General features: G+C 40.4%; 1 protein-coding gene across 4 annotated transcripts in view; it reads left to right on the top strand.

Annotated features, from left to right (window-relative positions):
• The first annotated feature begins 3029 nt into the window (after positions 1-3029).
• Positions 3030-16144, top strand: part of Hepacam2 (HEPACAM family member 2) — a 35414-nt gene continuing 22299 nt past the window's right edge. Inside the window, exons 1-3 of one of the 4 annotated variants that reach the window (XM_063285723.1) lie at positions 3030-3555; positions 11129-11479; positions 15442-15726. In XM_063285723.1, coding sequence (XP_063141793.1) covers positions 3477-3555; positions 11129-11479; positions 15442-15726 — 715 coding nt within the window. In that variant the 5' untranslated portion in view covers positions 3030-3476. Of the gene's footprint in view, positions 3556-11125; positions 11480-15441; positions 15727-16144 lie in introns of all 4 variants that reach the window. The other 3 variants (XM_063285722.1, XM_039107255.2, NM_001106580.2) reach the window with 3 other exon arrangements.

The following is a 16144-nucleotide window of genomic DNA, read 5'->3' as shown; positions in this document are numbered from 1 at the left end:
GAAGAGGATTGGGCGTGACGATTACTTAAGACCTAGATAGTCTGGCCACTGAACTAAACAAACTCTGACAAGACTTTGTCAAGACGCCCTCTAGGAGTGTGAGAGAAAGTACATCTGGAATAGCAGGGCGAGGAATGAGACTGAGAGACTGACCTCCATAAAGAGCACTTTGGACAGGAGATCTAAGACGTGGAATTTCCCCAAGGGCTCTAGGTGTGCCCTGAAGAAAGTGGGAAACAGTACCCCTAAGATACTGATGGCCAGCCATAGGTTCTTTTTCATTCTTGACATTCCCTGTAAACGTTCTAGCAAATTCAAAGGAATTCGTCTACCCCCATCTATCATTTTTCTACCTGCTTTAGCAAAGGCAAGTTGTGGCAAATGTCAGTAATTATGAGAGCACGTGTCACTTTAAAGTCCTGGTCTTGTCATTAGTGGTATAAAGGAGAAAGTAACAGGGGAACTTTGGTATAAGAGACAGCAAAGCCAGAGCTAATAATAATAGGTAACAATGAAAATAACGAATTAGGAGGAACTTCGTTAATGGCTTCATGTACATGACCTCATGCATGTATTTGCATGAGCATCTTTTCCTTGGTTTTTTTTTATGTGTGTATTACGGGATTTTTTTTATACAATATTTTCTGATCATGCCCCCACCTTCTCACTTCCTCACACTTACTTTCTCACTCTAGAAAACAAAACGTGCAGACAAACAAACGAAAACACTAAAAAGGAAAGAAGGAAAAACACAAGAAACACACCCCCACAAGCCAGTATACATGAACATCTTCTGGAGTTACCATCATGTTTAAAAAATTAGTGAAACGGGTGTGGAGAAGTTAAGATACCTACCTAAGATTGTTACGGAGGTGTAACCTGATTACTCAAATGCTTAAAGGTTCCCAGTACTATGCTGAGGAGTGATCCCTAAATCACGACACTGTGCAGAGGCTTAGACACTAACACAGAAATCACATATGCAGTTGCCTCCTCTAGTGGCTACATCCTGCAGATGTAGTTCTCTTCAGAATTACAGAGTTAGTTATAATAATAAATGCTTTCCTTCCCCAGTTCATCTTCAGTACAACCATCCATGTGATCTTGAGGATTTCACCAACTCTCCTCCATTGTTCTCCAAGTGTAAATAATTCTAGTAAGGGATCCATATTAAAGATTACGGCTGCTTGAAAGGCTTGTAGTAGATGTTCACTGGGCAAAACAAAACCAGCCTAATAATTTAAATGAACAGGAAGTCATGTGTGATTGGCGAGGTCAGAAAGCAGCCCTGCCTTAATCTGCATGCCCCCCAACACACACACACACACACACACACACACACACACACACACACACACACACACACACACTTCCAGTGACTACTTATACTCCTATTAATGTAATCATCATGGACAGAAACGGCTTTAGTGCATTCATTTTTAAGGCAAATATAACTAAAGTGAGTAAACAATGAGGATATGGAAGGTTTTGTTTTCTTACAGAAACAGATGGTAGATTATCAACTGTGCTATGAGATACTGTATTAAGACAATGCAACCCCACCTCCAAGTCCCAGAGAGGATCTCATCATATACCCCAGACTGCCTTCAAACTCAGAGCTCTATCTGCCACTGCCTCTGAGTGATGCCATATGTCGCGGAGAATTTTTCCTTTTCTGAGAAAACCCTTTGGAACTATTTTTAGGAATTCTGACAGTTTGGGAGCTCTTGAGGTTAAATTTGCCTGTATGATTACAATGTAAAACTCCCGAATTCACACTCTGTCAAACATTTATTTGCCTACATACCACTAGAGGGCGCGTGGTCAAGGTGTACAGTTCTTGTACAAACCGCACATGTAATGCAAAATTTTTAATGTATATAATGACACAAGAATGGACCGCTCTTGTACTTAAGTCCTTATTAAAACACTTACTATTTCTTTCTGTCATGAAAATGCACATTTTAATATAAAATGAGGAAAATACTGGAATATTTATAAGTCTTTTAAATGCTGTATATTTGACACTGGAGACACCCCTCTGTATTGTCTTTGCCTCTCACATCTTGTCAAGGATCCTGAAACCCTCCTAATGAGCCATTTTTTGGTTTAAGAACGATATGAAGGATGATCTTATTTAATAGGAGCAGCTTGTATTAAGATTGATCTAAATGGGGTGAGGGAGCTTGGTGATACCTGTTTAAGCCCTGTGTTTTTTTCCCAATCGGATGTTGTTCAGTCCGATATGAAAATTTGTGTGCATTGATTAAGGAATATCTAAGGTATGGAACATTGTAAAGCAACTGACCTGTGGGGTTTCCCAACAGTAGTATTTAGACATGCGGCCTTTAGACGCGTCCTCGACAAGTTGGGAACATTGCTGTAAAGAGTATGTCCAAAGTTGGTTTCCAGAATAACAATTGTTCCTTTTTTATTTTTAATAATATTTGAATAACAGTCTTCATTTAATCAGTTAAAATGAAAAACTATGCCTTCCCGACTCCCAAGCCCCAATCACTGAATTTCTTCAGTGGGACTTCCCTGTTAAAAATAATTGCTCCTGTTGAGAACTCTACTGTCTTCGAGTCAAATTTTTCTGTATATGTTCCATTTCATGGAGAAAGCTTGGTCCAGAGCCTTCCTACCAATAGTCCACTTGGAACTTACCAACTTAAGCAAAGTTCTCAGACCACCTGCTTCCACGGTCATGAAAGGAGCTAGAAGATTTAACCAGAACACACAGGCAAGACTTTTATGGGTTATTGATTCACTTCCTCTAGGCCTCAGCTGAGACAATATGGCCTCAGGTATTATCTGTTAGTGTAAGCTATACATTACAACTATGTAAAATGCACACCTCAGCTCCACTTGCCAACGTATCTGTGGTTTGCTGGTTTGTTTGGTTTTTTTTAAGTGAGATGAATACATAGATTCCATCAAACTATCACAGCCATTTGTAATAGAAATTATAACACAAAAATAATAATGATACATTTTGGTTCTTTGGTACAGTCTTTACATGATAATTAGTAACTTCTTGGAGAAGAATGGCTACTTAGCAAATTCATCAAGTTCTTCAATTTTCATAGAGGTTATTTTTTTTTCAAATTTCAAAATAATGGCATAATTTTTCTTGCTAGGAAAGCAGATCTGGGTTTTGTTTATCATGAGATCACCTAAAGAGAGCACCTTCCTCCTTTCGATTATGAATAACAGTATAATTCATAAAACTACACTGAAAAATTACTGAGAATCAACAAGAAACTCTTTGAAAGCCACAGCCCTGTGTGCTTGCAAAGCACATAACAGGTGTTCCTACTGCCTGTGTCCTTTGTATACACATTCATTCTGTATTCAAATCACAGAAGCAAGAGGCAGGCTAGGGTCTGTTACCTCACTGCTAATTTCCCTAGCAAATAAACCAGCAGCTGCTGGTCCATGAACCAACTTGCCACTGAGAACAGGGCGCCGGATGCATGGGGCAGGATGCTTTCATGGAGCTCTTCAGCAGCATGGCTGGGGTCTCTCTCTGCAAAATACACCTTCTTCTTATAGGTAAGGTCCTGCGTGAGCTGGCTTCTGGGTGTTTGGGGTTTGGGTTGTGGGGTTTTGCTGACTTTTTGTGGATTTTTTTTGTAGGCATAAGGTAAATATTTGTTTAAGGCTGTAGATTTTCCCAGATAATTGAAGGGACAGGTCAAAACCTTTTAACAATAACATGCTGTTCCAGCAAAGAAACAGGAACATGTAGGAGAAATGAGCTTCAAGAAATGATTGCTTTTGTTTCCTCAGAGCAACAGCTTTTGTCCATAGGACTCACTAAGAAAGTTAAGGCAGCATGACAAGCTCCCGGGGCTTACCGAGGGGCTCAATAATCTTTTAATAGTTAATGTTTTAATTGGCGAATGTTCTAATAGTGCATTAAATTAAAACACGGAATGAAATTCAAAACGATTCATGGTAGTGGTTTTCTTTTAATTAAAGGTATTGTTTGAATTAAAAATAGAGTGCAAACTGTTGGTTCTTTAATATAAATATGGAAAATGCGAAGTTCTAGCTAAGCTGACAAATGAGAGAAATGTGTTTAAAAGGATGAGTGCTCCAAAATGCCTTTAGCTTTTCTCTTTGTCAATGATGAGTCCTGTTTTCTTTTTTACTCTATCTTAATATTTTCATCCCTTTCTCTTTTGGCATAGCGTTTGCCTCCCTATGTCATGTCACGCTGTTATCCATCAATATTCTGTTTATCAAAAGTCTCCATCCTTCCTTTTGTAGATCTTAAGAGTCAAGTTAGTTTCTTGTTTTGTTTACATTTATCTGATAGAAGTTCAATAGGAGCTTTATTCTTTAAGGAATAACAGATATATGCAAACGATTTGAGGTTTGGACTTTAGGGGGTATTTAAAGTTTTACTTTGACAAGTATATTTTGTTCTCATTATAAGCACAATTATTGTTCCCATTCGCATATGGTGCATATAAATCTCACTGACATAAAACTGCCATCTGTAAATTTTTAAGGTGTCTGTTGCCGGTAACTGTGGTCATCTCAGGAGCTATATTGTCATACTGTCAATTTAAACCTGTAATATGTTGTATATTGCCATAATTTAACACATCATTCTTAGCTATTAAGTGATTCTCCCTCTCTCTCTCTCTCTCTCTCTCTCTCTCTCTCTCTCTCTCTCATGCGCACACATTTTTAAACAGTGGGACTGCTAGTTTTTTTCACAGAAAATGTTTTTGTAATTGACCTTAAGAAGAATTCAGGAATGAATTCAGTTGAGAAACTTGACTAAAATAAAATTAATTAAAATATACTTGTGATTTCTCCCAACTTCACAAATCAAGTTATTACAAAGCAAGACCTCCCTCCTTACCGAAATATACTTTCCCTCGAGGTGGAGAGCAACAGGGGCCACAAGTAATATGAAAGCCCTTTTGCTTTTCAAATACTGAATTCTCTTTGTACCTTTAAATGATTTTAAAAATAAGCTCCCGTGTTTGATTAAATATTCTATTCAAAATACATACTCGTAAATTCTATTTTTTTCTAATGATGCAAGAGTTTATTTTCAGTCAACAATAGCCATGTTATGTTTGCTAATACTGTGTGTGCTAATGGGGAAATAAATGCCAACTATTCTGAGCTGCCATAGAGGTCACTTTGTAAAACCTAATGTTTATAGTCAATACAATCGAACTGCTTGCAAGGAGCTCTTTGTTGCTGGAACATGGATAATTTTTACAGCATACTTTCAAGTATTTTTTAATTTTTACATCCTTTTCATGGGTACTGTGGTTATATGTCTTAAGAAATCTCTAAAGTGAAGTTATTGCTGTAATTTTGTTTGCCAGTTTATGAATGGTATTTTCCATGTTTCTCCCAGTTACTGCTAGTGCCTTACAGACAATCTTAACAGCTCTCCTACACCCAGGAAACACTGGTCAATCTAGTAAAACCAAAATCCTCATCTATGTGCGAGTGTTTGGAGTATCAAAAGAAAATTAAATTCTATTATTATTTCTACCATTCACTTTCTTGATGTTTATCTGCTCACACAGAGGCTGTAGAGAGCTTTAGTCTTTTATGTTTTCTCAGGCGACTTGAAAAACACTCAAAAATTTTCAAATAGCACAACCTGTTTTTCTAAATTAGTAAATCAGTGTGCTTGAAAACATGGGTGGGTTACATCTATAACAAGAAACACGAATATAGAAGAACGCATGATTCTAAAATGCACAGGGAGCATGTTACCTATTTACTCTCTGAGTCTCACAACATTTCATCATATCAGTGGGTCCACGCCTTTCCTAGTAGGAAACATTTTAGGTGCTGATATAAAGAAACTCATTCCTTGCTGACACTTGTTACCTATAAATTGTCCCATAAAAGTAATACTGACACTGGTGGGTAATAGCCCACACCATTTACCCCAGCAAGTTAGAAAGCAGAGGCAAAGAGAGCTCTGTGATGTCTAGACCAATCTGGTCTACATACCAGCCAGAACCTCATAGTGACAGCCTGTCTCTAATGACAAAATAAAATTAATATTTATTAATAATTATAATACAATTACATGATATAAATAATTAATAACAATGACACAGGCAATCTCCAGGAAAACTACTGTATAACAGAGATATGTGCTAGATCTCTCACTGTGTGTACATTTAAAAAAGACATAACCTATTTGGTGAAGAATTTTTCATTTTATATTAGAGCACCAAATACACTCAGAAGTATCTTTGGCAGTATATTATTTAAAGCATTAATCTATGGTTCATCCTCTTAAACAGCCCAATGAGCTAGCTTTCTCATTTATATAGTGAGTGTAAATGTCATATAAATGCTGTTCCTTTCACTCGGTGTGATGATGCATACCTCTGACTCCTGCATTCAGAACGAAGGAGGAACCTAGCTTCCAGGCAGGAAAAGGCACTTTAGTGAGGTCTGTGTAGCAACCTGTGTCTCAAGATAATGTTTTTCCTACTAACATAGATTATTTTCTGGGGGGGGGGGCAGAGGTCTCTTCTTCCCAAGGGCTGGGGTTAAAGTAGTGTGTAACCATACTGGATCTACTAAAGTAACATTATTTCTTTCCAGACTGCAGTATTTGTGTTATATTTGGCGTCCTCTCATAACCTATTTAGAGTCTCTAAATCACCCTGCTCATAGTTGAGAGCCCACATTCGAATCAAGATTCAAAAATCAGTAATGTTTCCATTCTAGTGATAGTGTTACCCATAGTAATGCAGTGCCTAGCAACCACTTCCAGCATATTAATGAAATTTCAACCAATTTTTTCCAACTACAATTACATAGGCTAAATTATAGAAAAACAGAAGAGCAAGAACCTCTTCAGCGAGTCCTCCAAATGGAATTAAAAAAAAAAAAAGACCTGACTGACTAAAATGATATTCGACTCCACCTCAGTCAGGCAGGGACTCCTAGGATAAGCTGCAGAATGACTTAAATGCACCAGTAAGTCACTGAGGACAACGCTCCATGCCAGAGGCAAGCACTTTACCTTACATAAGCAGCTCTTTCCAATGCATTCTTTCTCAAGGTGATGACGTAATTCCCACCATACCCCCTCGATTGCTTGGTAACAAGCGCAGAAATGCCAATTTGTTGCCAGGGACAGACAACTTAATATGTGGACTAAATACTGAGGACTCGCTATTTCAAAGTCCTTTGAGCCCTCCCTCTTGAAATGTAAGTGGTGGTTACTCTGATAAAAGTACCTCAGGGCATCAAGCACCTGAACAATTAGCGGTCTGAGAGGCATTCTAGGCTTCAATCTCGTATTGCATTCTTTTCACACATGAGACAATGAGCAGAGACCTAAAATGCATCGCTTACCCAAAACCACGCTTACGGACCAAACAGTGTTTTAAGACAAGCATGCGTCCTTTGCTAAGACTTCACATTTCCAGCTTTAGCAAACTATCAAATAAAATATTCTCTTTGTAAGTTTAGAAAATGCACTCAATCCCGACCTTGTTCATTTCGGGGCGATTCGCAAGTGATGAATCTAAGTGTTACTGGCGAACATAGTTTCAAAAGGAATCTAAGATCAGACATGAACCCTGGCACTCGGCGAGCAGATACTTTCCTACTCAGTAAAGGAAAAAGAAAATATAGCAACATGGCAAAAGTTATGTTTTCCATGCCTTAAGATAGAAACAATAAACTAAACCCTGGTTTTTATTTATTGCTTATCAAAAAACGCTGTATCTCTGATTTCAATTAAAGACACAGGTGCATTTTCATTTGTTCAGAAAACACACATCGAAAGAGGAATGTTGCTCCTGTTCCAGCTCCCTTTCCAAAGTCCAGCCTTTTTCTGACTCTTGGAGTTTCTCTCTTCTCTCTGCTTAGACATCACTAGTCTTAAGACATTGGTTTGTTCACTGTCTTCCTATTTCTCCCTACATTTCACACATTACCCTGTTCTTCCTCTCACAGAATCTACTGCTCTCTTGCTTCAAGTTACTGCACTCTTTAGACATTCGAGCACCCATTGCCCTCATTTATTTTTAATTTCTCAAGTTCAAGTTTAACCTTCTTGAACTTGTCTATACAGGAGCAAACCATGCACCTTGTAATACCTTTGACATGGAACTGAAACTGAAGTGTTGATCCCAAGAACACGTAAAGGCCCAAGAGCACAACTGCACTGCCTGTCTAGCTTTCCACTAGGAAGAGAGATAAAGACAAAAAGACACACACAAACACACACACACACACACACAGAGAGAGAGAGAGAGAGAGAGAGAGAGAGAGAGAGAGAGAGAACAGAGACAGACAGAGTGACAGAGAGAGACAGACACAGAGACACAGAGAGACACAGACAAGAAGACAGAGAGGGGAGGGGAGAGAGGGAGGAAGGGAGAGAGAGGGAGGGAGAAGGAGAGGGAAGGAGGGAAACGGAGATGGACAGGGACAGGGACAGGGACAGGGACAGGGACAGGGACAGGGACAGGGACAGGGACAGGGACAGGGAGAGAAACTGTACTGCACTGTTAGCTTCCCACTCTGGAAGAAAAGAAAGAGAGCACTTACTGTTGGTAGAACTTGATTCCTCACAGGTAACATGCTTGAATTTCTCCCTGGACATCACCATGAAAGACAGACAGACCTTTGTGCCTTTCCCTTCTTTGTTCTTACTGCCTCCCATAAGTTGATTTAAACAAAGCTTAAAACCCTCACATTTCCTTGGAAACAATGAAAAGAGAAAGCAGTTGAATAGGATGAAGAGTTGAATAGATGTGCATAAGAAATCGGAAATGAAAACACCTTTGAGTTGGTCCCGATTACCATCTTCTCTCACTCCACTTCATTCCACCTACGGCTATTACCACCCTCTGCTCCATCACTTTCGTTTCTGGTGGCGTGAGCCCCAGTGTTGCAAACTTAATCCATAGTCTACATTCCTGCCCAGCCTTCATCCTCCTCCTCTCATCTCTTTACAAGGTTACGCAAAGCATCTATGCTTACCATTTTAATGTTCTCGGCCATTCTTTTTAAAAATCATTTTAAAATGTGTGTGTGTGTGTGTGTGTGTGTGTGTGTGCGCGCTACCTACAGTGTGAGAGAGGGTTAGGGGAATCATGAAGCAGGGAGTTAGTTCTCTGTTCCCTGTGAGTCCTGGGGATTGAACTAAGGTTGTCAGGCTTAGTGGCCTGACCTCTACTCACTTGGCCGGTGCCATTGTTTTTTCTCTTATTATTCAAAATAGTCTATCTTCATTTAAATTTCACACATTACCCTATTATTCCAAATGTTCCTCTGATGGTGATTTCATCCCAATACCACCCACTTATAAAATAAAACAAAGAGTTTTCAGCTAGAGTTCTAAACATATACTGTCCTAAAAGGACTGTTTTCATTGCAAATGGCAATGTATTGTATTGTATTATATTATATTATATTATATTATATTATATTATATTATATTATATACATCTACAGAATCCAAAGCTAAGAAGCAAGATGCAAACATAGATATAGCCAGCAGTGAGTTCATAGGCCCAAATAACACAAGCACACTCCATCTCTTGCACCATGACTCAGCACACTCTCATCTCTTGCACCATGGCTCAGCACACCCCTCCCCCATCTCTTGCACCATGGCTCAGCACACCCCTCCCCCATCTCTTGCACCATGACTCAGCACACCCCTCCCCCATCTCTTGCACCATGGCTCAGCATACCCCTCCCCCATCTCTTGCACCATGACTCAGCACACCCCTCCCCCATCTCTTGCACCATGACTCAGCACACCCCTCCCCCATCTCTTGTACCATGGCTCAGCATACCCCTCCCCCATCTCTTGCACCATGACTCAGCACACCCCTCCCCCATCTCTTGCACCATGGCTCAGCATACCCCTCCCCCATCTCTTGCACCATGGCTCAGCATACCCCTCCCCATCTCTTGCACCATGGCTCAGCATACCCCTCCCCCATCTCTTGCACCATGACTCAGCACACCCCTCCCCCATCTCTTGCACCATGACTCAGCACACCCCTCCCCCATCTCTTGTACCATGGCTCAGCATACCCCTCCCCCATCTCTTGTACCATGACTCAGCACACCCCTCCCCCATCTCTTGCACCATGGCTCAGCATACCCCTCCCCCATCTCTTGCACCATGACTCAGCACACCCCTCCCCCATCTCTTGCACCATGACTCAGCACACCCCTCCCCCATCTCTTGTACCATGGCTCAGCACACCCCTATCTCTTGCCAGCTTTGTTGCAGAGTCACTGGAGACACCTGAGTGTTCCTGCTTTTCTCTCTGTTCAATCAATTCTCCTCCCAGCTAGTGTGAGATAAATAAATGAGAAAAGTCATGGCCCTCCTCTGATGGCAAACTCCAATTCCATTTTCATTATACATACAGTAAAACTGCCCAAGATTTCTGCGGATTTAAAACCCTGCCCCATTTGTCCTGGCTATCAGTAGCCTCATATTGCTCTGGGCTTCTCCTTATTCTGTTCCATTTGATCCAGCCGGCCCCTTGATGTTCCTCAAGCACCAATTAGAGTCCTTTGTGGACAAGGGACACCTGGTTTTAACTGACTGTATGGTTTCCTGTAACTTTTACTAGGTTACTTGGAATTAATATGACTTTGACTACAGACAAGGTAACTTCCAAAAACACAATCTTCAGCTATTTCAGAAGGCTTTGCAGAGCTCTCTTACAGAGAAGTAATCCCTTAATATTTCAGGAGCCGAATAGTCTCTCACCAGGACATGACATGGACCTGGTCTAACTTCAAATGTGTTTAATGGTTCTGCTGGACTTCGGACCTCATAATATTTCTCAGTTCTTCTTTTTCTGTTATTCTGTAATGATAGCAGATAACCATCTCGCTTCTCCTTTTTGCCTTGCCTTTAGAGAAGTCATACACAGTCAGTGGGTGGAGTCTTTCAAAAGCAGAAGGTTTCAGAGACAAATATTTACCTCTACCTGTAACGGGTGCTAGAAGAAGTCAGTACTTAGAAGCCTTCTTCTCTGAAAGGGATTGCCATCTGACTGAGTTCTCTCTGCAGCCGAACCTTTATATTATAACATGTGGCTCAGGACACTCACTGTTTTCTTCCCCTTTGTAGCAGGTTCTTGCCTGGGACTGAAGGTGACGGTGCCATCACACACTGTCCACGGCATCAGGGGACAGGCCCTCTACCTCCCAGTGCACTATGGCTTCCACACTCCAGCATCTGACATCCAGATAATATGGCTGTTTGAAAGATCCCACACAACGCCCAAATACTTGCTAGGCTCGGTAAATAAGTCCGTGGTTCCCGACTTGGAATACCAGCACAAATTCACCATGATGCCGCCCAATGCATCTCTCCTCATCAACCCGCTGCAGTTCACTGATGAGGGCAATTACATCGTGAAGGTCAACATCCAGGGGAATGGAACTCTGTCTGCAAGTCAGAAGATACAAGTCACTGTTGATGGTGAGTCCTCTGTGACAGTATGTAGGAGGCTAAGTTGAGAGGCTCAGGATATCAAGCTTCCAGAGCTTTACGGTCCTGGCTCTTGGAACTAGTGAATTAATCCTCAAAGCCTGCATAATGTCATTACCTACCTTGTAATGCTTTCTGACAATTGTATGTGTATAAGGAAGGTGCCCAGTCTGCAGCATCATATCTTCATGCAATAAGTAAAACACTGTTTGCTTAGGACTTATATAAAGTTGCAAAAGAGTAAGATAAGGACATTTTTATTTTCTCATGTGTAGCTCTATGGGAAGGACCTTATTTTGAATCTCATGAAGATTTGTATTTGGTGCAATGTTTAAGAGAAAATGAGCCAAGGACTTTATGTGGAGATAATAGAAGTTTGCGGAATGTTCTCTGAGGGCAAGAAGAGTTAGCTAACTTCCAAACACTTGTTTTTTTTTTTCTTGTTAAGATTTATAAGTGACATACTTTGAATACACTATGCACTTCTTATTTTTTGTCTATTCTTTGACAATGTATTTATTTTAGTAAATATGAAATTGATTCTATTACTTCCTCAGGCCAAGGTTTTGCATACGTCACTGACCATTCTGTCTTCTCATTCTGCTGGAAAACCTCATCGGCTGACCTTAAAAATAGACCCCAGCTGCTTTCACTCACCCTTTACCACTATCTTGCTTACACATCTACCTGTATCTAAACTGCTATAATAGCTCGTTCTCTCATCTCTCCGCTTTTGCTCTTGCCTTCTCCAGCAAACACCTGTCATAGCTTCTTATCTCACTCAAAATGGGAGTCAAAGTGCTAACAATAACATCCGGGGCCCAGCATACTCAGAACCTTTCTGACCCATTCTTTGCTTCTCTCCATTATATACTGTCTGGGCCACACAGGTCCCTTGCTTTCCTTGAACAGGACAAATGCACTCACAATGCCGGATCTTTGTTCTCATTCTTCACTCTCTCTAGACAAATATCCCAAGTATCATTTCCTTTATCTCTTTTAGGCATCACCTCGATTGGCACATCCATTAAGTCTTCCCTGGACACTCTACAGTCCATATAAAAATATCACCTTATAGTCTCTCTCTCTCTCTCTCTCTCTCTCTCTCTCTCTCTCTCTCTCTCACACACACACACACACACACACACACACGCACGCACACACATGCACATACACACACACTATCCACTGTCTTCAATTCTGCTTTTCTCTTTGTTCTCTGAACTTGACATCACCTGCTAACAGTATCTCTAGTTAACTTTTATTTGTTTTCTCTTCCATGACTGAAACATGAGGTCTCCGGGAGCAGTGACATTATCTGTGTTCTTGCTTCTTTCTTCTTGGTGTCAGAACTGTGCAGACTCAGTAACTCCTACAGAGTAAGGAGGCAGGTGAGAGACAGAAGAGTCTGTAGGGGACAAAGACAGCAGCTGGGGAGCCAATGCCTGCAAAGCAATTGGAGGGAAAGTGAAGAAATATCTAACAGGAATTTTCATAAAATTCTTCTACAACAACTTCTCATACAATTTATAATAGAATTGCAATTTTGGATTTGTTTAGGAAAATAAATCCCCGCCCCCACGAATCTAGTAACATCTTAACAGGCTTTAAGGATCTAAGCAAAACCTCAAAAAGGAAACTTCAGGTCTGGGTTACATTGTTATGATTGGCTCCCCTCTTACAAGACTGTTACCATGTTGCCTAGTTTTCTCAGACTATATACATTCCCACACCGAGATGCCTGGGATGTGTTTCCAATATGACCAGTATACACAACTCACTTTTATTTTTAAAACATAATAACATACACAAGCTGCTATTGCAAACCCTTTGTTCTTACCAGGGAAGACAAAGGATTGAATTAAATGAACAAACCAAGAGATGACATCCACCTTGAAAATGCCAGATGTCCTCAAATTACTTAACTCCCTTCCAAGGCACTTCCAACTACATTCATTTGTTTCTAACTCCCCTGGGCTGGAGAATTGGGTTTGTTTGTGCCCTGATGCACAGTTTCCATTGTAAGAAAATGTGACTATAACACAAGATAAATTTGCCTGAGAAGAAGCATCATACTCGACTGGACGGTTGATGGGAAATCAAAGCCTAAAGTAATGGATCCAATCAAGGTTGCCTATGTGTTACCTTAGCCTCCCGGTGCTCTGTGAGCTTACCTAGATGGAGACTATTAAATATCTTTATCCACAGAATACAGGAAAAGAACATTGGTAGGTGGAAAGGCCTCTTCTCTTTCTCCATGAAGGATATATAAATCGGAACAAGTAACTATTTTCCTACATCTTTTACCTATTTGTTTTGTGTGTGTGTGTGTGTGTGTGTGTGTGTGTGTGTGTGTGTGTGTGTTCCTGCACATACTGCACAGCACATGCAGCAGTCAGAGGATAACTTCTCGATAAACATATGTCACTCTTTTCACCATGTGGGATCTGAAGATCAAACTCTGGCTTGACAGCAGGTGTCTTTACCACCAAGCCATCTCACTGGCCCAGAAGACACTGTTTTATCAAACAGAGTAAAGAACTCTGAGGATTGATAGTGAAGGCATATGTAATTACCAATCTCTCTCTCTCTCTCTCTCTCTCTCTCTCTCTCTCTCTCTCTCTCTCTTTCTCTCTCGGCTTTTCAAGACAGGGTATTAGTTTGTTTTTTTTTTTGTTGTTGTTTTTTGTTTTGCTTTTGTGTGTGTGTGTGTGTGTGTGTGTGTGTGTGTGTGTGTGTGTGTGTAGTGTAGCCCTGGAAATTAAATTATATAGCTCATGTATGGTGTACTTGTCCTAGAATTAACTTTGTAGACAAGGCTGATCTCAAACTTACAGGGATCCACCTGAGCTAGGATTAAGGTGCGAGCATGCGCCACCACTGTCCAGCTGTAATTACCAATCTCATCCATGTACTCCAAGCTAAAAATCAGTGAAGAAACATTTGTTTCTTTTATATTTATCCATTTGCCTACTGCTTGCCACATTAACAAAATAAAGCCAGTTTCTCATCTCTTGACTTGCTAATGGGAATTTGTATTGGATTTGTTCTTAATATTTCAAATTTAATAAAATCCCAATATATCCCATCTTGCTGTCAAATAGACTCAGTGTTGGATGAAATGTAGACTTTGGGTTGTCAAAGAAATTGTATACATGCCACTCTCCAAAAATGTCATTATACATATTCAAAAGGATACCATACATGAGCTATATAATTTAATTTTCAGACGGTGGATGCAAATTTGAATTTGCCACGTCTCTTCTCGCTAGCTGATTTTGGTATATATTACAAGTTAAGAAAGGGAAATTGCAGGCTGGGGAGGTGGCTCAGTGGTTAAGAGCTCCAACTGCTCTTCCCCAGGTCCTGAGTTCAAATCCCAGCAACCACATGGTGACTCACAAGCATCTGTAATGGGATCCGATGCCCTCTTCTGGTGTGTCTGAAGACAGCCACAGTGTACTACTCATATACATAAAAAAAAGAAAAAAAGAGAAATTGCTGTACACATTTTGCCTGTGAGTGTAGCTTCCTGGCAGAGAAGCGTGTGCATGTGCCTAACATTCATGAGCTCTTAGGTTCAAAGAGAAGGAAGATAGAGATGGGGAGAGCTTTGATGTTAGAGAAGGTATGAAGAACAGGAAACCAGGCTCGGGGACTTTGACCGCTAACTACATTATATAAAAAGTTAAGTAGATTAATTGGCAAAACTTGAGGAATACATTCTAGAAATTGGTTAGCTCTAATGCATAAATATATGTCATATTTCACCATTTTACAAGTTCTGTGACCTTGTTATAGCCTCTTTAACTATTACCCAAACCATCTACATTTACGAAACATTAACATGTTGGAATCATTTCCTCAGGACTCAATATTGGAAAAACTGCTCAGAGTTTTAATATAGCTCTATCGATAGAAAAAAATCACTTATATGTCTCTTGATATTGCAGATCCTGTCATGAAGCCAATGGTTCAGTTCCATCCTGCTTCTGGGGCTGTGGAGTATGTGGGCAACATTACCTTGACCTGTCGGGTAGAAGGAGGTACCAGGCTGGTTTACCAGTGGCGAAAAAATGGGAAGCCTATTAACATCAACTCCAGCCATTCCTTTTCTCCCCAAAACCACACCCTTCGGATTGTTCCAGCGACAAAGGAGGACATTGGAAACTATACCTGCCTCGTGTCAAACCCGGTCAGCGAGATGGAAAGTGATATCATTATTCCCACCATATACTGTAAGTAACTTGTTTTCATTTTCCCTTATGTTCATATTTATGGAAATTTCTCACAGGCTCAGGCACAAGACTTGCTATAGTCATTTTACCCAGGACAGTGGTTCTCAACCTGTGGGTTGTGACCCGATCTTTCCACAAAGGACCTGGAAAACACAGGTATTTACATTATGATTCATCACAGTAGCAAAATTACAGTTGTGAAGTAGCAACGAAAATAATTTTATGGTTGGGATTCACCACAACATAACCACAGCATAAGGGTCACAGCATTAGGAAGGATGAGAACCGCTAATGTAGGCACTGTCTGGTCAGGAAATATGGCTATTCACACAACCTTAATGATCGAAAACCATAACACAACCCTAATTTTCAAAATCAAGTAGGAACATTAATTGGAGGGCATTGGGAGTGAAATGTG

The sequence above is a fragment of the Rattus norvegicus genome, chromosome 4, assembly GCF_036323735.1.
Source record: "Rattus norvegicus strain BN/NHsdMcwi chromosome 4, GRCr8, whole genome shotgun sequence".
NCBI lineage: Eukaryota > Metazoa > Chordata > Mammalia > Rodentia > Muridae > Rattus > Rattus norvegicus.
The sequence above is the reverse complement of the archived record's forward strand: the minus strand, read 5'-3'. Positions and strand labels throughout refer to the sequence as shown.